The sequence below is a fragment of the Vulpes vulpes genome, chromosome 14 (genome assembly GCF_048418805.1).
Source record: "Vulpes vulpes isolate BD-2025 chromosome 14, VulVul3, whole genome shotgun sequence".
Taxonomy (NCBI): domain Eukaryota; kingdom Metazoa; phylum Chordata; class Mammalia; order Carnivora; family Canidae; genus Vulpes; species Vulpes vulpes.
The window spans coordinates 56,709,974-56,735,258 of record NC_132793.1 but is presented as its reverse complement, the minus strand read 5'-3'; the positions used below and the strand labels follow the sequence as shown (position 1 = coordinate 56,735,258).

At 32.9% G+C, this 25,285-nt stretch overlaps 1 protein-coding gene across 1 annotated transcript in view; it reads right to left on the bottom strand.

The window, feature by feature from the left end:
- Window positions 1-25,285, bottom strand: part of SLCO4C1 (solute carrier organic anion transporter family member 4C1) — a 78,320-nt gene that overhangs the window by 5,478 nt on the left and 47,557 nt on the right. Inside the window, exons 4-12 of the mRNA XM_072736686.1 lie at window positions 22,689-22,785; window positions 20,428-20,549; window positions 18,965-19,083; window positions 16,782-16,926; window positions 16,185-16,380; window positions 11,073-11,226; window positions 8,594-8,784; window positions 7,270-7,334; window positions 5,051-5,188 (exon numbers count right to left, since the gene is read on the bottom strand). Of these exons, the coding sequence (XP_072592787.1) occupies window positions 5,051-5,188; window positions 7,270-7,334; window positions 8,594-8,784; window positions 11,073-11,226; window positions 16,185-16,380; window positions 16,782-16,926; window positions 18,965-19,083; window positions 20,428-20,549; window positions 22,689-22,785 (1,227 nt within the window). The remainder of the gene's footprint in view (window positions 1-5,050; window positions 5,189-7,269; window positions 7,335-8,593; window positions 8,785-11,072; window positions 11,227-16,184; window positions 16,381-16,781; window positions 16,927-18,964; window positions 19,084-20,427; window positions 20,550-22,688; window positions 22,786-25,285) is intronic.

The window sequence follows — 25,285 nt, the reverse complement described above, 5'->3', positions numbered from 1 at the left end:
AATTTCTAAGAGTGAATTCTTTAAAATGAGTTTTTAAAGATGTTTTTCCTTTGAATTCGGAGAAAAAATATATGTATTTTTTATCCTTCATTTTGTTAATGTCATGTGTCACGTTGACTGGTTTGTGAGTGTTGAACAAACCTTGCATCCCTGGAATGAATCCCATTTAGTCACATTGTAAGATCCTTATAATACGTTGCTGAATTAATTTTGATATTTTGTTGAGGACTTTTGCATCTGCATTCATTGGGATACTGGCCTCTATTTTCTCTTTTGTAGTATCTTTGTCTGGTTTTAATATAAGGGTAATGCTGGGCTCACCAAATAAGTTTGGAAGTGTTCCTTCCTCTTCAATTTCGTTGGAATAATTTGATAAGGATCCACATTAATTATTTAAATCCTTGGTAAAATTCACCTGTGAAGCCATCTGGAACTGGACCTTTGTTTGGCAGTTTTTTGATTATTGATTTAATTTCATCACCAGCAACTGGCCTATTTTCTATTCAGATTTTCTACTTCTTCAAGATTTAGCCTTGAAGATTATATGTTTCTAGGAATTTATCCATTACTTCTGGGTTGACTAATTTGATAGTGTATAATCATTCATAATATTCTCTTATGATCCTTTGTATTTCTGTGGTGTCCATTGTAATTTTTCTTCCATCATTTCTGATTTTCTCTGTTGGGCTCTTTTTTTCTGATGAGTCTAGTTAAAAGCCTGTTGATTTTGTTGATTTTTTCTAAGAACCAGCTCTTAGTTTCACTGATCATTTATATTGCTTTTTTAGTCTTTATTTCATTTATTTTTGTCTTGATCTTTATTATTTTCTTCCTTCTAGGAAGAAAGCTAAACTTTGGGCTTTGTTTTTTTCTTCTTCCTCTAGTTCCCTTAAATGTAAAATTAGATTGTTTGAGATATTTATTGTTTCTTAATGTAGGCCTGTATCTGTATGATTACAAACTTCCCCTTTATAACTGTGCTGCATTCCAAATATTCTGGAACATTGTATTTCCATTTTTATTTTTCTCCAGCTATTTTTAAAATTTTTCTTTTGATTTTTTTCTTTGATCCACTGGTTGTTCAGTAGCATGTTTTTAAATCTTCACATATTAGTGTATTTTCTAGTTTTCTTCTTGTAACTGATTTCTAGTTTTATATTTTTTGTCAGAAAATATGCCTGATATAATTTGAATCTTCTCAAATTTATTAAGACTCATTTGTGACCTTGCATATGATCTATTCTAGAGACTGTCCCATGTGCACTTGAAAAGAATGTGTATTGTGCTGTTTTGGAATGGAATATTCTCTATATATTTATTAGGTCGATCTGATCCAGATAAGGCTACAGTTATCTTATTGATTTTTTTTATTTGGATGATCTATCTATTGATATAAGTGAGGTATTAAAGGCCCTACTATTATTGTATCACTGCCTAGATCTCCGCTTACCACTGTTTTGCTTTATGTATTTATGTGTTACTATGCTAGGTTTACAAATGCTGTTATGTTGATTCCTTTATCATTATGTAATGCCCTTTTTTTGTCTTTTCTTACCATCTTTGTTTTAAAGTCTATTTTATCTGAGTAAGTATTACTATTCCAGCTTTGTTTTCATTTTCATTTTCGTGGAATGTCTTTTTCTATCCCTTCACTTTCAGTCTTTCACCAGCTTTAGACTGTGAGTCTCTTACAGGTAGCATATACAAGGGTCTTGTTCTTTAATCCATTCAGCCACTCTGTCTTCTGATTACAGAAATTAGTTCATTTATATTTAAAGCAATTATTGATATGTATGTACTTATTGCCATTTTGTTAACTGTTTTCTAGCTGTTTTGTAGTTCCTCTATGATCCTTTACTTATTCTCTTTCTCTCTTCTCCTGTGGTTTATTTTCTTTATTGTTATGTTTACATTTCCTTCTTGAATTTACTATAATTATTTTATGTGTGTGGTTATCATGAAGTTCACATACAACATGTATTTAACAATCTCTTTTAAGCTGATAACTTAATTTTGAACACAAAAGTCTGATACTTTTACTTGTACCCCTCATGTTTTAGATTTTTGATGACACATTTTATATATTTTTTAAGTTCCCTTAACTAATAATTGTATTTTAAACTAACTTTACTAATTTTGTCTTTTACCCTTATAATTTGCTTTATAAGAAGCTGATCTACTACCTTTATTATTTATTTACCTTAACTGCTGAGATTTTTATTTTCATGTGTTATTAGATGCCTTTCTTTTTTTTTTTTTTTTTTTTTTTTTGATGCCTTTCTTTTTTAGCTTAGAGAAGTCCCTTCAGAATTTCTTATAAGGTCAGGAGTGATAAACTTCCTCCTTAGCTTTTGCTTACATGGAAGACTCTTCATCTCTCTTTCAATTCTGAATGATAACCTTGCTGGGTAGAGTATTCTTGTTAATTTCTTTTTTCCTTTCAGTGTTCTGAATATGCTATTCCACTTCTTTCTGGCCTATGCAGTTTCTGCTGAAAAATCTTCCGATAGCCTTATTGGGTTTCCCATATATGTAATTTTTTCTGCTTGCTGCTTTTTAGATTCTCTCTTTATCTTTATCATTTTAATTATGATTGGTCTTGGTATATTTCTCTTTGGGTTCATCTTATTTAGAACTCTCTGGGACTTCTGGACCTGGATGTCTGTTTCCTTCTCCAGATTAGGGAAGTTTTCAGTCATTATTTCTTCAAATAATTTTTGTAGCCCTTTTCTCCCACTTCTCCTTATGGGGCCCTTAGAATGCAAATGTTATTCCACCTGATGCTGTTCCAGAAGTTCCTTAAGGTATCTCATCTTTTAATTCTATTTTCATTTTGCTGTTGTTTTTCATTGCTGTCTTATAGCTCGCTAATTCATGCCTCTAATTCATCTATTCTACCATTGAACCCCCTAGATTATTTTTTAGTTCAGTTATAACTTATGTTTGGTACTTTCTTATATTTTCTACCCTTTTTTTTTTAAGTTCTCACTGTGTTCATCCATTCTTTTCCCAAAATTGGTAAGCATATTTATGACCATTGTTGAACTCTTTATCAAGTAGATTGCTTATCACCATTTCCTTTTTTTTTTTTTTTTCTGAGATTTGCTTTGTTCTTTGGTTTGGAATCTGCCTTCTCATTTTGCCTGTCCTCTCTGTCTATATGTATTAGGTATAATGACTACCTCTTTCAGTCTTGAGATAGTGGACTTATGTAAGACCCAACCATTTCATGTTGCCCAAAACCACAATATCCCCTAGTTACAGAGCCAGGCTCTCTATGGATGATATCCCTCATGTAGTCTGCATGTCCTAGCTACCTATAATAGGGACACAGCTGCTGTATGGGGTAGGTGGGGCTCAGGGTGCTCAGCCAGCCCCCAGGGTGCTCAGTTTCAGCTTGGTGGGGTTGGGGTGTTCACCTGACCCAGTTGCAGCTTGTCTGCTACATTGGGAGGGTGGAGCTCAGGGAACCTACCCATCTGTTTGCATCTTGGCTGCTAAATGAGGATGGGGCTCAGGAAGCTTCCCCATACTAGTTGTGAGGTAGGTGAGCTAAAGATTATTTGCCCAGTCTACTTATAGTATAGGGTGGACAGAGGATGCCCTCTGGTGCTATCAGGTAAAAGAAGTGCATGGAAAATGGCAGTCATTGATTCTGACACCATAAGTTAGGATGAGACTGTAAAAGTGGTGCCAATCAGGGCTTCTGTCTCTGGATAGAGTTCCTGTAGGCTCCTGCCTCTCTAGTAGTCACTTTAAAATTAGTAAATGGGTCTTCTGTCTCGTGATCTGGATGTTTTTCATTCTATTACTTTTGTGCTGGATCTCAGGATAAGTGGGTTTGCACATGAACCCTTTAAGAGCGGGACCTCTGTTCCCTATAGTTCTGCGTTTCTCTTGGTATTAATTCCTATTGATTTTCAAACCCAGATGTTTGGTAATCTTGTATTTCTAGTGTCAGTCCTTTGGGTCAGGGTGCCTGTTGTGGGACTCAAACCTTTCATTCACTGAGGAAGTGCTCTTTATTTTTGGGATCCCTCTCAATTGTGGAGTTATGTCTGGGGCAAGATCGTACACAAAGCCATGTCTCTGCCTTTCCTACTTCAGTGTGGGGTTTTTTTGTCCTTGGTTATGGGGTGCTGTGTCCAATGTTGAGATCCTTTTCTTTAGAAATTATTCTCTATATAGTTATAAATATGTTGCCCATGAGAGGAGATGAGTTCTGGGTTCTCCTGTGCCACTGTCTTGAAACCTCTACTTCTATTTCAATTTAAATATATTAATTCTTTAGGTTGTTTTAAATTTTTAGATATTAACTCTTACAAAATAGATACATTGGTCTACTTCCTCAATCTTCATTGTCATTTATTGCTTAAACAAGACTATCCAAGACAGACCACGAAGGCAAAAAGGGTTAAACATCACAGCTAACCTGTTAAGCTATAAAATAATTTCTTACAACACACTTTAGAGTCAAAGGATACTTCTCTACCTCAGCTCTAAGTGCTTTACAAAGCCCAGGTAACTAGAAGACAATCATTCCAGAGAGTTTCTCAGAATTGTCTTTTAACTTTTTGTAGAAGTTCAAAAAAATTTTTGAAAGAGGTTGTTTAAAAAAGTGTATGTGATTTAATGAAAGCTAAAATGTTATTCTCTTCTACTTTAGACTGAGCCTTATAACTCATTAAAGCCTTTCATAACTTGTTGTGATAACTGATTTCTGCTTCATAATTATAGGATAGCATGGACTCAACATTACAAAACTTAGGGATCCCTGGGTGGCGCAGCGGTTTGGCGCCTGCCTTTGGCCCAGGGCGCGATCCTGGAGACCCGGGATCGAATCCCACATCGGGCTTCCGGTGCATGGAGCCTGCTTCTCCCTCTGCCTATGTCTCTGCCTCTCTCTCTCTCTCTCTCTCTCTGTGACTATCATAAATAAAGAAAAATTAAAAAAAAAGAAACCTTCTTTCTAAAAAAAAAAAAAAATTACAAAACTTAAAAGTACTTAATTATTTCATCAATCTAAATTTATCAAGAAATCATCACTTACTTATAGCTACTAGCATATGGGCCATCTTGATGTTGTTATAAATCCAGCAAGCTCCTTTAGCTCCACATTCATTAATATCCCACAAAATACATGTGCTGTCTATTGTGACACCAAATATAATTGGTCCAGGTATTGTGCCTAGAAGAATTATATGTGACATAAACAATCAGTAAAGATTATAGTCTATAGTTAACAGGTTGTTATATACATAGTTATACATATATCTTATAAAAATAAGACTAGGAATTAATCTGCCCATATACAAATCAATCAAGTTATATACAAATAAAAGAGATAAGAAGAAATACAGATAAAACACTCTAATTATATAATTACTATATAATTCTAATAAATTCAAAGTTATTTTAATAAAAAAATTGGCATATATTGGGTTAACACTTAGCTAAGTAAATATTTTAATCCAGTTTTTCTAATTTAATGAATGTGCCTTTGAAATTAGCTATTCTCCCTTTTTTTGATATTTATTTTTAAAAAAGAAAGATAGTGAATGCAGGGATGGGGAGAGGGAGAGAGAAACTTTAGCAGACTCTTCATTGAGCTCAGAGCCTGACATGGGGCTTGACCTCATGACCCTGAGATTAGGACCTGAGCCAAAAACAAGAGTTGGATGCTTAGCTGACTGAGCCACTCAGGGGCACTAACTATTCTACTTTTAAAATATCAAAAGTATTTTTTTTTAATTTTTTATTTTATTATTTATGATAGAGAGAGAGAGAGAGAGAGAGAGAGAGAGAGAGAGGCAGAGACATAGGGAGAAGCAGGCTCCATGCACCGGGAGCCCGACATGGGATTCGATCCTGGGTCTCCAGGATCGCACCCTGGGCCAAAGGCAGGCGCTAAACCACTAGCGCCACCCAGGGATCCCAAAATATCAAAAGTATTGATGTATAAGTGCTGAACTACAGCATATGTGTTATGTGTTATGTGTATGTGCATGTGAATGCATTAGAGTGTACATGTGTATGCACAAATGTACACACAATCGTACTAACATACCTGGGAATATATCTTAAATCACACACCCTTTCCCTCACATGAAGTCATGAGGCACTAAACTTTCACATATTTAAAGAGTTTCCAACTGTTACAAGTCAAATATATTTCTTAGACAAAGATTTTAACTACTGGAGCACCTGGGTAGCTCAGTTGATTAAGCATCTGCCTTTGGCTCAGGTCATGATCCCAGGATCCTGGGAACTAGCCCCACATCTGGCTCCCTGCTCAGTGGAGAGCCTGTTTCTCCCTCTCCCCTTGTTATCCCCTCTGCTTGTGTACTTGCTCTCATGCTCTCTGTCAAATAAAGAAAATCTTAAAAAAAAAAAAAAGGTTTCAACTACCTCCAGCATGACCTGCAGCATGATAGTGTCAAAAGAGCACTGGTGAGAGTAAGGATATCACTTCCCAGTCTCATTTTCACCAAGAATTGTGTACCTATGAGGAAATCTCTAAATCGCTCAGAGCCTTAATTTATTCATCTGAAAATGGAGAAATTGGTCCAGATGATCTCTAATTCTCCTGCTTTTGCTTTTCGTTTTTTATAAATGATCTCAATATTATGTGTATAATATTGTAGGTATAATTATATAATTTTACGTATAATACAGTATTTCTGTCCTTCTATTTCTTCCTACATCTGGAACCTTATAATTTTTTCCATAAAATCTTCCATCAATTTTCGACTAGCCATAATATCTATGCCAAATTTTCATTAAAATATTTCAATTCACTAATTTTCATTGCTAATACAATATAATTATGTCCCAAATGGAGATAAATGCTGGGAGAAAAGGAATTACCATAGTTATAAATAAGATTTCATCATAATTTATGTTGGTAATAGGTTTTACATGAATAGAAAAAATTTATGTATTTTACTATGCTCTATTAAACAAGTGTTCATGATCTTATGTTGTATTTTAAATAAATATGATATACTCTTTAAAGTTATATTTGTAACATAATTGAAAACAACAGTTAACCAATCAGGTAGGTGAAAAGTAAAGTAATTATTTTCTTATGTGATACATAAATAATACATCTTGAATATTAGAAAACAGCTTTCTTCAGTGACAATTATGTAGTTTTCCATGGAATTTAAATTAATTATTTTCTTGGCATACACCATAAATGAGTACACCAATAACACTAATGGACAAAAATAACCAACAGTCACCAACGAATTAAGAAAAATGGCATACCTAATAGTCGAAGCAGCATAAACTGTATTCCCAATGCTAGGGACCGTTGCTTGTGATGAACACACCTGGAGATATCAAATACATATTAAACCAAAAGCAGCCGTATAGTATATTTGCTCTTTGAGCAAATTTATTTCTATGACAGCTTAGCATTTCTAGATTAAAGTATATGTTATGTCCATTAAATAAACTATTTGTAACAGCTTATAGTTCAACCTTTCTGGAATTGTAAAAGAAGAAAAATGTTATGTGACCTAACACACTACAAATAATACCAAAAAATAAAGTTTAACAAATAAATTGAACATGTATGAATTGTAATATGTAAAAAAGAAAAGACATTTATTAATAAGACTTATTTTTTACTATCTTTTAAGTCACAAGCAAATAATTCCTATTCTAACTTACTGACTTTGAGACAGAGGTCATACCTATGATATAAGGTACAAATTTGGGTCAGTGCAAAACAGTTGCTGAGGCTTAATCTGATTCAACAAGGATTCTTTAAGTAATGATTATCAAAGATGAAAGCTACATGACGCTGGCACACAAGAGTTAGGAGATAAAAGAGATCAACATGCAGTTGAAAGGTGATGTAGATAATTTTTCAAAAACAAAGTTTTAAAAAGGCATTTTCTCAATTCTCTAAATAACTTGTATGTCCATGTAGGATAATATTAACAGACTATTTAATACTGTTGGACAGAATTTCTAAAATTTCTATTTGACAAAAAAGTATGTGAAAAAGTAGTGTAAGGGAACGAAAACTGAAGAATAAAAAAGCTAGAGTTTGTTAGGAAAGACATAGATAGGCTGATGACCTTATGAAAAGGCAGAAAAAATATTTTTATCAAGTGATGTAGAAGGAGAAAGAGCAATTTGAAAGCTTAAAACACTGCTCAGAGCCAGGTGGCAGTTAGCTTCTCATCTAGTAGAGCACTGTTTACAGGAAGGCTGAATTAAATTCTGTCATTCTGACTCTGACACATGTGGAATGCACTTTATTTCCATCATGCTTAAATACAGTCAAACAGCTTAAACTGAAGCCTCATGAAAGAGGCAGAGAAACTAAAATCAGGTATATTCCATGTAGGCAATATTAAGACATTTTCATATGATCATATTTAAACCTCATTCACCTAGGGTTCAATGAAGTAGAACTTCAATAGGGTAGAATCCAATGCCATAGAACTAGTGACCTTATAAGAACCAAATTACGATTGGAACCAATGGTCAATATAAACCCCAAATGAATCCTTGAGTCCATTTTCTATTCACCCAACATAAGTCTTAGGAACGGCAAATTTCACAATATAATATATACCTTAGGATGGACACAGTTATAGGAGTACCAGCCATAAATGTAAAGACAATTGTAGCAAACAAAATGCCAAGGAATATAGGCAAGTTTGCACAGCGATTTTCACATTTTCCAGCTTTAGCTTCAAAATCAAAACTTGCCAAAGTAGGTGTTATTTCTACATTCCTCTCAATACAGGAACAGTTGTGATATACCTAGAAATAGTAGACAAGAAAATATTGAAAGTACTTATCTTGAAAATATATATTTTTAAAATATTTATGTTAGAGAAAGAGAGTGTGAAAGGGGGAAGGGAAAAAGTGAGAAGGAGAGAGAGAATCCTCAAGTAGACTCCCCACTGAGCACAAAGCCCAACATGGGGCTTAATCCCAGAACCCTGGGATCATGACCTGAGGTGAAATCCAGAGTCAGTAATTTAACAGATTGAGCCATCTAGGTGCCCCTCTTGAAAATATATTTTATCATTTTAAGTGATCTCTATACATGGCAAACACTTTACATAGTCTTGATCTATACATAATAAATAATGCTGGGAAGGAGTAATTAACACTTAAAAAATTAAGCAAAAATTAAGAAAATAAGGGGTCATATTTTATGGCCTGTATTTGAGTTTTGAGTTCATTGTCTCAAGTTGTAACCTATTATTGACTCTTGACTTATGAAATAAATTGACAAGAATAAACAATTACCAGGTCTCACATTCTAAACTACTTTTAATGGATCATAATTGTTCAAATAGTTTTCCATTATAGAAGACAAAGAAGCAGGGAGAGTGACAATCTATTTACACTAGTTTCAAAGGACAAACACTGTAATTTTAACAAGTGCACAGTAAAATAGACTAATACATCATAATTCTCTGGGGGGAAAAAGTCCTACTTTCAACTAAACCACTATAACTTTCTGAACTTTCTGTAACTGCGTTACTAAAAGCAAACTGTATATCTTCTAGGATGACACTTATGACAATCAAAAACTTGAAGTTATTACTTCATTATCCAAAAGGTTATTTTATATATAAGCATAAAATATTAACTATTTAATATATACATATTTAATTAATAATATAAAGTGTTAGAAGGAAACATGTTAAAAGATCACAAGTATAACTTTCAAAGGAAAAGAACTGAGAGTTCAAGAAGTTCATTAGGCATAACTATTTTTTAAAGATTTTTTATATCTCAATTCTATCCTTACTATAAATCTTTTTACAAGTCTAACTCCTCAATAAAAGTCATATTAAAGCCAAAGAAGTCAAAGGAAATCATTCTTTTATTATTCTGAAGGCCAGAAATCTTTTTTTTTTTTAGTGCTAAAGTCAGTCTAGGGTCCTGGGATCGAGTCCTGCGTCAGGCTCCCTGCGTGGAGCCTACTTCTCCCTCTACCTGTGTCTCTGCCCCTCTTTCTCTCTCTGTCTCTCATGAATATATAAATAAAATCTTTTAAAAATAATAAAAATAATAAAAATCTGTAAGTTAAGTAATATGAAAAAATGTACATTGCTTCTCATATTCTCACACCTGCAGGAAGGAGTGACGAATATAGTAGGAGTACCTAACTATTTATTGAACATAAAATCATTAAAGATATATGTATATGTGTACACACACATACATAGATTTATGTGTGTGTGTATGAACATGCAAACGTGTATAACCACACGTTATAACCAACAAATATATCCATGTTGGTTTTAGAAGAAATCTAAAGTAATTTTATGGATCATTCCAATTATCTATTTATACTTATTTACATAGAAATCTTTTCCTGCAATCTTAAACTTCTCTTTGTATGGGAAAAGGAATGCCATTTCATGATTCTACATTTCAAATAGTCAAGATTGTGCTCTTTTGTCATGTATTTCTTATTTATCTTATTTATTGTGATCCCTTATACTATAGCATGTATGTATTTCCCGCAGGTCTTCTCAAAGTTATCACATTATCTATTAATGTATAACATTATGTGCTACCGATAATTTGAATGTCATTTTCCCCCAAAATTCTTAAATTTAGCTAACATGAAATCTTTAGATTGTAGATGTAGTACAATAAAATTCTATTGGACTCTCTTAAATCATTTCATTTTTTAAAAAATCCTATGTAGGTAAACTAAAATGCATTCTAATCTAGAATTAAAAGTAAATTTGTATTTGAGAATTAATTTGGCTGAGAAAATTAAAATATAAAAAGGTAAATAATATTTCACTCTTATTTCACTCCACTTTGCCTGAGCTCTACCCTCTTAACCAATTTAAAGCATTCAATACATTATTGTTGACAATAGGCACAATGTTGTACAGCATATCTCTAGAGTTTATTCATCTAACTTGACTAAAACTTTATGTCTGGCTTCTGAATGGCCCCTCCTGGGCAGCAAGGAAGAACCAGAACCACTAAATTCCACTAGTGGGATAAAGATGGCCGTCCATAAATATACAAAGACACTGCCTCATTAAAGTAAAGCAGAAGACACGAGTTACCTTTGGATGTCTTTTTGAAGTAGAATTTGCACAACCTGCAAAGCAGGGAGAAAAATACTGGATTCCATCTCCTCCGCAGATAGGATAATAATATGATCTCAAGCAGTGACAATTGCTATTACAAGGAGCGGTCAAGTTTCCCAGTTTTCCTGTCCTGTTAACAAGAAATTAAATGAGGGCAAATTATCTGTATTGTAACTTTTAATGAACAGTTCAGAAGCCTTGCTACATCTTCCATTCAGTCATTTATTTACTCACTTAACACATATTTAATTACTGAATGAGTAAAACAAATAAAATGTCTGTCTTTTCACATAGAATTTAATTTCTTATGGGAGAGAGAGGAAGTACGAGCAATACTTGTATAACGCATGCCAGTGATTAGAAAAACAGGCAGAGAAAGCAAATAAAGCAAGGTTTCTCATTTGGTACATTACTTTTTTTTTTCTTTCTTTCTTTCTTTTTTTTTTTTGTACATTACTCTTTCAAGGGGTGGTAGGGAGGAGAGTGCTGATTTTGTGGATTGTAGGATGCTTAGCAGCATCCCTGGTCTCTACCCACTAGATGCCAGTAACACTCCCTCAGTTATGACAACCAAAATTTCTACAGACATTGCCTAATTTCCCTGGGGTGTAGGCAAAATTTTAAGTCTAGAAAGATGAATAAAATAATGGTATTCAGCATACTCATTTTATCAGTGGGAAAACTAGGGCCCAGAGAGATTAAATCACTTTTCCTGTCTTTGCCAAATATTCCTGGTTCCCAGGCTCAGTTGTGTTCCAGACTGCCTCTTAATAGGATGCAATATGTTTGTTAAGATAAAGGGTTACCCTAATCAAAGATACTTCTTGAGTCCCTATTTATTCATTCATTCAACCAATAAACTGAGCAAATGCTAGGCTGTATGCTAGGTATCAGGAATACAAAGCTGAGTAAGGTAGTTGCTGTCCTCAAAGATTTCACAGTCTAGGAGTAGAGATGGACACAGAAAATTATACACTAATATGGTGAGTGGTTAAAAGTTTTTGCAAAATACACTTTAGAAGCATGGAAGAAAGAAAGGCAAAATTTGAGTGAGACTCTTTAGGAGCAAGGCACCTGGGTGGCTCAGGGTTGAGCATCTGCCTTTGGCTCAGGGTGTGATCCCGGGGGCCAGGGATCGAGTCCTGCATCAGGCTCCCTGCAGGGGCTTGCTTCTCCCTCTGCCTGTGTCTCTGCTTTTCTCTCTGTGTCTCTCATGAATAAATAAATAAAATCTTTTAAAAAAGAAAAGAAATAAAGAGATAGAGACAAAGACACAGAGAAAGGGAGGGAAAGGGAGGAAGAAGAAAAGGTGGGGGCAGGGGGAGCAGAGCGAAAGGGATAATAAAACCCCTCCTCATAGTAACCATGAAGCTAACACTCCTGCACTGGGAGGTCAAAATCAGTAAATGAGTGATTTATCTAAAGATTAGAAGATAATAACCACTACGTTGGAAAATGATGATATTTAAGGGGTTGGTGGAGAATCAGGAGCTCATTCATGAAAGAAATAGACTGAAGGATAGAAAAAAAAAATTGGAAACAAATCAGTCCAAGTTTGAAGGAAAGGTGATCAGAGTGTAAAATCTAAGTAATTTGTCACTCTGCCTGGAGTCTCTTCTAATCTATTCCATAGGCTGCTGCTCAATTTTTTTTATCAAAAAAAATTGTTTTACTCGCAACAAACTGTTTTACTCGCAAAAGAAAGCATTCTGGACTACCTATACCTAGCTTACAATATAGATATAGGAGTACAGCAACTAGAAAAATACTACCCCTTCAATTCTAGAAACAGCCTCTACACAGTTTTTAATTTAAATTTCCCAATATATAATTCTCGCACTCTCAATAAGTGACTATTGAAAACATGAAAACAGTATGATACAAACTTCTCTTCAAGAAACAAAGAAATGTAGCATATATCCCTTATTATCAAGCCTACATATGCCACTTAAGCCTATATATTTTATAAACCTTTACTGCAAGAGGTAAAGGAAACTATTTTTAGGAAAATAGCCAATGCTTGCAAAGTATATTAAATGGACTTAATATACATAGTATTTTAAAAATGAATAAGTATTTTAAATTTTAAAATTTTTGAATATTTAAAAAATAGATATATGCACACATCTGTCTATATGAGCAACGTGTATATGACAAATAGAATTTAAATGCTGATTTCTTATTTGAATCCAAACTACTCTATAATTATGCCTCTACCATAAGCAAAGATTTCCCTAAATGTATTACAACATCCTAATAGGTATGCTTCTTTAAGGTGCTGTTTCAGATAAGAAAAGAAATTCTAGCTATAGACCAGATAGAGAAAAAATATTATGTGTACTTGGTACAGTATTTCATATTTTATGAGATTCTAAGTATAAAGTAAAACACAAATCACCATTATTAGCACTGATTAACAAAGCAGACTCAAATTGCCTATATCGTCAAGGCAGTAAAAGAACCATAGGGATTTTTAATAACTAATAGACTTTTAGAAATGACAGTCTCCTTTCAATTGTTGTGCCCACATTAAACATTTAAGAATGAATTCATGTAACATATTATAAATATTATTAATATCCACTAATCAGTATTGTTGATCTTAAGTTTTTTATGTATATCGTTTAACAGGGTTTTAATTAAACTTATCAATAAGCCTCACTAAATAATTCATAGTCAAAAAAGCTGTTTCTAACCACCTGTGATTACATGGCATGGGGAAAGCCTACAGCAATCTACTAAAAAATGCTCCATTTTCATAACTTCTTTCACTAACAAGTTATTTCTTGAGCTTCTTTTTTTTTTTAAAAGATTTTATTTATTTATTCATGAGAGACACACAGAGAGAGAGAGGCAGGGACACAGGTAGAGGGAGAAGCAGGCTCCCCACAGGGAGCCCGATATGGGGCTTGATCCCAGAACCCTGGGATCATCATCTGAGCCGAAAGCAGATGCTCAATCACTGAGCCAGCCAGGAGCCCCATATTTCTTGAGCTTCTTAGTCTATTCTTTATTCCATATACTACTTTTTCTTAAACGCGTTTTTTTGTTTTTAAGATTTTATTTATTCATTCATGAGAGACACACAGAGAGAAGCAGAGACACAGGCAGAGGGAGAAGCAGGCTCCATGCAGGGAGCCGGATGTGGGACTCGATCCCAGGGCTCTGGGATCAGGCTCTGAGTCAAAGGCAGATGCTCAACCGCTGAGCCACCTAGGCATCCCAATACACATGTTTCTTGAATGAGGCTACCCATAATATGTACATTTTAATATGCAGCACACAGAGCTAAAACTGAAAATTTGGGGCCACATACCCCAAACTTCTCACTTGTCTTCCTTCCTGTCCATAGACTAAGGACAATTTATCTGGTAGTAACTCTTGTTTAAGGTTAAAAAAAAAAAAAAAAAGCAAATAGATTCACATCTGCATCATTCATTTTTCATGAAGATTAACAAGTGTTAACCTATCCAGGACTTTCTGTTCTTCTAAAAGGAACATAAAAAAAAAGTAGTTCCTCGGGATATGTCTGGGTGAAGTTTGTAGATATTAAAGTTAGGTCTGCAGAGCTTACCTCTACCTACCTTTCAGCATCTCCAGAAACTTTGATTTACAGTTACATAACCTAAGTCTCATTCAAACTGGTTCCTGAACCTAGCCTTTACTTTCCAGCATTTATGGCTAACATATTCCCCCTCAGCCTTTCTCTCTTCCCAAAACTCTTTGTATCCTTAAAGGATATGTAAGCCCATACTCTTCCTGAATCTAATTAAAGGAAACTGAAAAGCCCTCCTTTTGAATTTCATAGCCTTTTGTATGTCTCTCATTACCTAATGCATTGTTCATTTACCATTTTGTTTCCCCCATCTCTCCTGCTACATTGTAAACTCATTTAGAGCAGGGATTTTGTCATAAAAGTCAGCCAGAAGATGTAGTCAACAAATGTGAATAAATGTAATAGAAATGAACTTAGCATTGCTTCAGAATGCTCAGCAACTCATTAATGTAAAAGAATGACAGAAATGAACAGCAATTGCAAATCATAATTGTTACTGGCAAACTCATGCAAACAAAGTACATTCTATTTAGGTTACCTGAATGTCATATTCTAAAAAACTGTGGAGTCCTTGACCTGGATGGAGTACTAGCTCCCTCATCTGCCTCAAACACATGTAATGAAACAATGAAAGCAGCAATACAGGCTATAAATGCATCACAGTGCAATGCCAACCTGCCTGATCACCTAACTCACAGTTTGGGATTTCAAAACCAAACAAACAAGGCAAAGAAAGATAAAAATGATCACATCAGTTACAGGTAAAAACATGTTTATGAGTCAGAACAACAAGAAGTCATTTCTTTCTCTCCAATAAACATCCAATAAACATGAGCTTCTAAAATAGAAAAAAAATAAACAAAAAATAGAGTAGAAACAATAATAATTAGTATAACCTAGGACTAGTTTCATTTAATTTCTCTCCTAGATTATTTTCAACCCACCTAATACATGAATTTCACCATAGGGAATCACCTCTATTTTTCAAGACTTTCAATAGCAACATAAGATAAGAAATTCCCCCCTAGGATGTGAATCCCTTCAGTACAAAGATTCCATTATACTAATCTTTGTATCTCTCAACATAGTATCCAGGATAGAACAGATGTCCCTTAATTAGTCTCTGAATAAATACCCAACATTTAATAAGATGTCAGTTATTTAAACTACAAAACAAGGGACACCTGGGTGGCTCATTGGTTGAGCCTCTGTCTTCGGCTAAGGGTGTGATCCCGGGTCCTGGGATCGAGTCCTACGTCAGATTCCCTGTGGGAAGCCTGCTTCTCCCTCTGCCTGTGTTTCCGCCTCTCTCTGTGTGTCTCTCATAGATAAATAAAATCTTTAAAAATAAATAAACAAGCAAACAAACTAAAAAAAAAAACTATATATCCTTACATAGGAGAAAGCCTTCCAATTTAAAAAAAAAAAAAAAGCCAATCTTTCATTAATTTACTCAAGAAAGCATGTACTCTGAAATATACACATAGTTTATTACCCTGACATTAATATCAAAAGCACTGAAATATATTTACCCATTATATGATTCAGACACACCAGCAAATGGCTCATTTTCACAGTTGGCATAAACAAATACAAAACTCAGAGCAAATGCAACTAAAGATGTAAGCAAAGCAAACTTCATTGTGTTTTTACAAGTCATTTTGAGTTTTGAAACAAGGACACCACCTAAAATCTGACCAAGAGCAGCTCCAGGAATTAAAACAGCCCCTGGTGAGAAAGAAGACACAGAGAGTGAGAAAACATACATGTGTACTCAGTTACTCATATGAGAATTGGAAAACATCAAAACAAGCACAGTATTAACATATGAATATTATTTAGCCATTTAGAAACACCTGAATAAATGATATAATGGTTATGTCAAGAGATTAATAAAATTAATGTTTTGAATATTAAGATTGACAAATATGCTCTTTAGCTCTACAGCTTCTGTATTTCTCATTCATAAAACAGACTGTCAAATGTCAGAAAATTAGAAACTTGTATCAAACTAATATAGTAAATTTTAAAAAGAGGGCTATCAAAAATGATAGACTATTCTGATAAGCATTTAATGTGGTAAAGTAAAATTATTAGATTAAATTCGAACAAAGAAGAAAATGGTTTACCTGCAAGGGTGGCTGCAAAGCTGGAAGACAATCCAAACTGATTTTCTATAAATTTAGGTAAAAATGTAGCAAACCCAGTAGTAATTAAGGCTTCTGAAGAAGTTGAAAGAACTAAACACATAAAGACAGTATTCCCCATCAAATTCTAAAGAAAAAATATAGTTCACCAAATGAATAACTATGCTTATATTATAAAATGTAGCATTAGAATCAGCAGCATGATGAAATGGCAAATTTTTAATAAATACAATATAATTATAAATTTCAGCATTTTCTCCAGTACCAAAGCATAAATACAGAATACTAATAGCTTTATATATACTACAACGAGAACATTTATACATGCAGCACCTAGAGAATTGATAGGTGATTCATCAAGAGGGTGACTGTGCCTTATCATATGCAGCGACTGGGTAAAGAAGGTAAAAGCCAGCTTGGAAAGGTTCCCTTTACCAGTCGATTATAAATCTCCATACATTAAATCTATCCCTTGCCTGATTTGTTAGTGTGCTCTGAATTTCCATGTCTAGTAAGCGAAGAACTCAATTACAAGTACAGATGAGAATGGTCTCTAAGTATAAGATCTGTAGTGTTCCATGAGTAAAGGACTCAATAGTTAAGAACTTTAGGTAGTAATAATTTTAAAGAGAGGTCCACATTGCTTGGTCTTTGAGAAAAGATTCTCAGAATCTTTTTTAATCTATTGGGGGAGAGAATAGAGATTAATTAGGTCAATTTAATCTAACCATAAAGTGAAAATCAAATTATAGTTCTGGAATATTAAATGCAAAAGAAATTTCATTAAATCAAACAAAATACACACATGCACAGATCCACATAGACGAGTCACAAAAGGGCAAGATAAGAGAGTTTTAAATCAGATTCAGATGATCTAACATAAGAATAACAATAGTGACAAAAGGAGAAAAAGTACCCAAATGAAAACATTCAATACTTTTTAAAAAGGATAATAGCAGAAAGTATTTAATCAGATTAAAAAAATAATGGATTTCTAGCCAAGGATTAATGAAAAAAAAAATCACCTGACAAGGATTAATGAAAAAACACATACATAGAGGCATAACCTAACAAATTGACTGAAATTGCAAATAAATGAAAAAAATTTATAAATTTGCAGATGGAGATGAAAAAGAATCACACTGACATGGAACTTCTTAACTACAATACAATTAACCAGAAAAGAGCAAGGTAACAACCACAGATTTCTGGGACTAAAATAATGTGATCCGAAAGTGTCCATCCAGTCAGAAATATCATTCAGTATTCAAGGATACTTAGATGGCATCTTGTCTGAGGAAAACTAGCAATATAATACTCTACCCAGAGGGTTCTGAATCGGAATCAAGACCATGAAGCATGAAACCTTGAAGCAGGAATTTTAAAAAGCAGTGGTGAGTTAACGCTTGATGGTAATACACACAAGAATTTATAAAAGAAAACAGAAGTTGGAATTAAAAATCATGAACAATCTCAGCAAAACACAAGATTGTGCCTACCTGGGAGAAAACAGAGAGTTGAAAAGTAGGATAAATGGAAATAAGAACATTTCAGGCTTTCATTTGAGGAGGAAAATGAAAATAATTGAAAGGTAAATAATTTTCAGATCCTGAAAAGGTAAAATTATAGACTCCTGTATGTACAAAATTTTTATGATGCTATATGGGAAGAATGTCTTTCTTAGAAGTACAATAGAATAGACCATACCATTTGTTTCTTTAACCTCAAATTCAAACCAAGTAACCACTAACTGCCACTTCATTCACAAGGGAAAAATATCGGTTTGACATTCTCAAATAGGTATTAACAATTCAGTGATAACCAATTGATCCACTACATTAGGGAAATGGCATAGAATAATGATTGGCTGCAGTCCTAAGGAGGAACCACTGAATATTGATATTGCCAAGAAGATAACTCATGTTCTTTGAACCATTTTACCCTGGAATAGCTCTCATTTACTCCAAACATAATAAAATTAAATCTGAAGAGTTATTTATTTATAAAAGCTAGAACCATAGTAAATAGGCAAATGAAAATGAATTGTGAAATATTTGTCTGTGAATATGTATATATTTACTCATGTTTATGTAATACATACATATATCTACCTATTTAAATGTGGAGGGTGTGCGTGTGTCTATGCATATACAGTGTTATTTTACCTTTAGAGCAGTTGGAAAATCTTTCAAACTTGTTCCAAAATTCTCCTCTGTGTCTTTTAAGGAACTACTCTTTTCCTTATGAGTCTGGCAAGTTCTTTCACTATGAAGTTTTGCTGTACCTAAAAAAAAAAAAAAAAAAAAAAAAGTAAATGTACTTGTTCTATCACTTCATTTTTCACTTTTTATTTTTTCATTATCTTTTAATTTTTTTTCATTCTCATTTTTTAAATGCTTACTTTTTAACTGACACATATTTCTACAAATATACAAATTCTGTAACGTAAGAGCCAGTTTCTCTCTGTCAACAAAATTGCACAAATATCTATGTATGTAATTTGTCTGTCCTGAGAGCTAGTATTATTCCTATTGGCTAAGGAGGTTCCAGCAAGTCTAATATTAAGATGAGACACTTTTGTTCCAATGACATATTCATTCCCTTTATTTAAAAATATCTCTTAAATTCTCTTCTTTCTCTAGAATGGATCTCTTTTTTTCATCCATTATATTGAAACAAAGTATGTTTGAGGCTCTTTCCCTTTACTCTCTTTAATATACTTTGCAGATGAAACATTTACCATGTATTACCATATCCCTTTGATTTTTAATAATGGCACCCTGAATAAATCTGAGAAAAAAGCCAATATATGGAATTATAAGTTGGATGGTCTAGGGTAGAAAAAAAAAAATCAATGAATTCACCTACTTCTACTCTGCTCACTTTTCTTTTGCCCATTCTGAAAAATTAATCATCTATCCTTCTGCATATGACAACAGAAAGAACTATTTAACCTTCTACCTAGAGAAAAATATTTCAACAGATAATGTATTTGAACTATATGATTATATAGAAGCAAAATTTTACAAAGAAAGGAATGGATATTCTTTTCTATTAACCTTTTCTTTTTAGGAAACTAATATTGAAATATGGTGATAATGAGTATACTACAGTATTACTTTGATGACAAATGAAAAAAAAAGGTACTGGTACTCTCATCAACAAATAATATCAATGACTTAAGGCAGACTGACTATTGGTGAGTGAGGAACTGAACGCAAACTAATAGTTTGAAAGATCTCGTATCTTGCATATACATAAAGCAAGATTCCAGAAAACAGACAGGAAACAAATTTATTATTAAGTATATTTATAATAGTATATTATTACTCATATTACATATTATTATAGTATTATATATGTTATTACTATGTTATTAATATATATTATTAAGTATATAAATATAGTAAGAAAGTGAATACATATAGTTTTATTGCTTTTATTAATTGGAAATAAAGGAAAACCATGAGTATTTTGATAGCTACCCAGTATTTCCTAAAGACAAAAATATCCAAAAGTTTGCATAGGCAGACAAATGAAATTCTATAAAACAATGAATTTTCTAGGCATCTTACAAATTATAAGCAACCCTTGGCCTAACAATTGGTTTTAAAGAAGATATGTTTACCTGGTAAATGTTTTGGAAAACATAAAAAAGGTATTATCAAAGACCAAGCAAAGATCCAACACAGAAGAAATCCGATCCACCATGCCCCCAGCCATCGTGGATCATCTTCAGAGATACCTATGCTATGTGATAGAAAAACAAAATATAAAAAAAAAAAGAAAAACAAAATATAAAAGTTAACTCTACCTTGTTCATTAAAATGCAGTTATGATAAGTATATACTTTGCAATTCAGCACATATATAGGGGAATAGTATTATAATATCCAACATTTAAACTGAGTCATTGCAATGAATCAGACAACAGACAGCAGGCATAAATGAGAGCTATAATGGCTTACAAAGTATTTCAAATGGCAATGTGACATAGAAATGTAAAATATTTAATAGTAAATATAAGTATGCTAAATATCTGGAAGCATACATCGAATTTCTGAACATTCTTTACCTAACTTTGGCTAAGTTTTTCTTCTCTACTATACTAAGTACATCTTATAGCAAATCACTGATCTGTGTTAAAAGTCCATACATAATATGGTACATACATACATACAAAAGTACATACATAATATGTAATATGAATTAAGGCATTCATTTAAGCATAAAATTCCTTTATTTAATTAATGTATTTATTAAAGTATAACTGACTTACAATATTATATTAGTCTCAGGTATGTAATACAGTGATTCATTATTTCTATATATCACGTTATGTATTTCTATATATTACAAAATGACCAACACATTACCTATCACTGTATTTATAGAACTGTTTTTCTTGTTTTGAGAATTTGTAAGATTCACTCTAAACAACTTTCAAAAATGCAGTCCGATATTACTAACTATAGTTTCCATGTTGTATATTATACCCCATGACTTAATTATTTTAAAATTAGAAATTCGTACCTTTTGACTCCCTTTATTCATTTCACCCATTCCCCCACCTACGGTAACCACAAATTTATTCTCTGTATCTATGAGCTTGTTTTTTGTTGTTGTTCGCATGGTTTTTTAGATTCCGCATACACATGAAATCATATAGTATTTGTCTTTCTGACTATAAAGTTCTTCTTAAAATAATTTATTAACAGTGTTGTACAATGATTCTCATAGTTGTATATCAACCAGTTTCTCCCCAAACACACCAACCCTAAAACTCATGTAATTCTCCACTGAAATTAAAAACTTTTCTTAAAAACCCAGCTCTCTGTTTCAAGGACTTCCTTCATATCTTTTATATACTATCTAAAATAGTAAACTGGGACTAACAGCTCAAAGAACAAATCACATATCTATAAACACATTTTCAGGGGGCCTGGGTGGCTCAGTAGGTTAAGTGTCTGACTTTGGCTCAGGTCATTATCCCATAGTCTCGAGATGGAGCCCCACAGGGGGCTCCCTGCTCCATGGGGAGTCTGCTTCTCCCTTTCCCTCTGTCCCCCTCATTCCTATGCTCTCTCTCTCAAATAAATAAAATATTTTTAAAAAATAAAGTATAACCACATTTTCTTATTCATTATACCCAATCACATAGGAGTGTACAGTTTTAATTCCTAGTGGTAAAATGAAAAAATATGGTTTCACCAAAAGTTACTAACTTCTCTATATTCAGGAAAAAGAGAAGGTAACTTAGTGGTTAAAAGGAGGATTTTGGAGTCAAAAAGACCTACTTGAATTCATGCCTTAGGCGACTTACTAACCTCTGTGTATCAATTACCTTATTGGATTATTAAAAGGATTAAGTTAAGGGGTATGTAAAATATGTAACATACAAAACCTATGTTACCTAGAAAATAGCATGGGATAAGTAAACATTACCTATTATTATCATCTATGGCTACAGTTAAAACCATACACCTGTGATTCCTATGACCATATCAGAACTACTATAGAACTTAATCTGAGAATCATAGACTCTTGAGACTTTTCAGACTAGCCATACCCAGTTAATCTACTAAAAGCACAACTAATTTTAATTAAATTCTTTCTAAAAAATGCATGGGGTCCTAGATGTGTATTTTGAAAAATTTCACAGGTGACTTTTAATCATTCTTATTTATGAATAAATGCATTATACTAGGGGGTGGTATGGCATTAATTCATGAAGTAGTGCAGCTGAAACATTATGTAAAAATTGTGTGTGTTCAGTTTTGTTTCCTGAAAAACCCTCATTCTATCTGAAGAAATACTTTGAAAATGTTCTTTGATATTAACATTATTAAAATAAAATAAATTTAAATAAAAGAAAAAGATGTTGCCTTGCCTTTGTTCCATATCCACATCAATATACAAGGTTAGCAGCTGTCCTCCCAACACATAGCCAATAGCAGGGCCTAATATTGACATAGAATAGCCAATTCCTAGAAGAACAAAGACATTGAAAATGGTCAACTGTACAACTTCGTTATGAATGTCTTACAGTAGTGAAGAAATATTTTACTGTAGAAAAATTGAAATGATTAGAATTACAACAAAATTACACATATTTTCAATAAAAAATACAATTTGGTACCATTTGTTAAGTAAGGAGCTTGAAAATATTTTTAAAAATAAATATAACTATAAAATATATTTTAAATGTAAATATATATGTAATTCAATGTAAAAGTTGTTAAACTATAATAATAATTGCAATAAATCCAATAATTACATATTCATGGAAAGTTACATATGTTAAATAGCAACAGAAGTAGTACATCTGCTATTACCCTTCAGGGATGATGATAATAATTACTGTTTATAATTGTTATGTAAGAAAATAATGTGAAACGAGAAGTCTTTTCTACTCTGTACACATTCCAAACGCAATATGTATTTTGCACTACAGCAGCTGATTTTAAAACCTGGATGTGATGATTAGCCTGTTCATAAAAGTAAGCCATTAATTTAAAGTCCCATACTTAGTGAATCTTCCATTTCCACTTGCAGCAGAATTAAATTGACCTTATTTCTCTCAGATATTTAAAATTTTGCCATGCGTTGTAACATTCAAATTTTTGCAAAAGATTATGCATATGTTAGTATCTTCATATATTACCACCTTCTGAATTTTCTTATTAACTACTAAGATTTTCATTCACATACACAAAAGAATGAATATATCATATCCAAAGCTAAGCATATGTCAATGGCAGAAATGATTTATGTCCTTGACCAAGTCTCCAATGTAGAGCTCATGCAAAATGATCTGAAAACATAAGAACTTTTGAAGGACCACTGAGTCAAAATTCTGAGGAGAAAGATCTAAAGAACTGGGACTGGTATTTTTCCTGAGTGTATTTGCTGATTCTACAAAATACACTGGGAAGGTTAGCAATCCTTGCTAGTCTCCAGAAAAGTAGGGAAACCAAAGTTACAGCCCAGGGTCTCTAACTTGGAAGTTATACCTTATAGACTTTGCCCACCCTACATTTTATGTTGGTACCAGGAGGTCATACTCTAAAAGTAACAGTGAGTTAGAAGTTAGACTTGCCCACAGAGTACGTACAGCTTTGCTTCAAATAAACTCAATCTGTGAAGTTAGATAAAGGGAATCTCAGATTCCAGGGTTCCCCAAATACATCAGAGATAGGGAATTTATGAAAAAACAAAAAGGAGGGTTTGGAGAAATACTGTCAAATAAAACACCTTTGTCAAAGTTAAAATGAAAGAGATACATAGCAGATTACTCAGGACTAAACTGAGGATTACCACACTGGAAAATCAATTAAGTCAGTATATATTTACCAAGAAGCACAAAAAAATAAAAACAAAGGATAAAAAAAATACAGAAAAGAGTAATATAGGAAGAATACATTTTTCAAAAAAAGGCTTAGCATACATGCAATGGGAGTCCTAAGAGAGGAGATAATAGGAAGAGGTTATATTTGAATAAATAATCATAGGAAATATCCTAAAGCCAATAAAAATATCAAAAAAATATATTTATGAAGTCATATAAAAAAAGGAATTTTGCACCTATACACGTGATACAAACAAAACTGATGAAAATCAAATGCAAAGAGAAAAATCTTAAAATGGCAAACATATAAGAAAGAGTGGAAGTGAAAAGACAAAGAAAGGGTATTTTCAAAGTACTGAAAAAAAAAATCACTAGCCAGCTAGTCATATTCCTAGTGAAAATATTCATCAGGGAAAAGGATTAAAAAGAACATTTTTAGTTAAAGGATTCTAGAACATTTGTGATGATCAAGTATGTGGTAAAAGTACTGATTAACATTAGAATTTCATAAAATCATGTTTACATATAAGGTCATTAGTAGATGAGAAGTAAAAGAGTATATACCCAGGAAGTTAATAGAGAGAAGAAATGAAATAATATTAAATTAGCCAAAAGAAAGAAAAAAAAAAGAGCAAGAAATAAGGACATAAAGTAAATAGAAAGCATAGGAAGCACATGTTAAGATGAAAGATTTAAACACAAAATGACATTAAATGAATTAAAAAGTTCAATGAAAGAAAAAAGATTGTTAACCCAAGGAAAGCATCAAAGAAGTAGAGGAATAAAGAGTGACTGCCTGGAAACATTTGTGAGGATAGAGATGTTGCATTAACCACTTTTTAAAATTTTTTCTAAAAGGTAGCAAATTTTGACCTTTTTCATTTTGCCCATTTTTGCATTGTTATGAATACAGTGTGTCTCATAGAAGAATGTATAGAAGAATGTATGCCACCAGTAATAGACACTGTTTTAAAAGAAAGAAAGAATGGAGGAAACATTTTGAAAGTGAGGGAAATAAGAATATATAAAAAGGAAGGATTTTGTGCAATAAAACCTATATATCTGGTGAAAAACAGTAGTTATCTGAAAGTGAAAAAAATAAACGTATATAAGATACTATAACTGTTTGTATCTTCCTT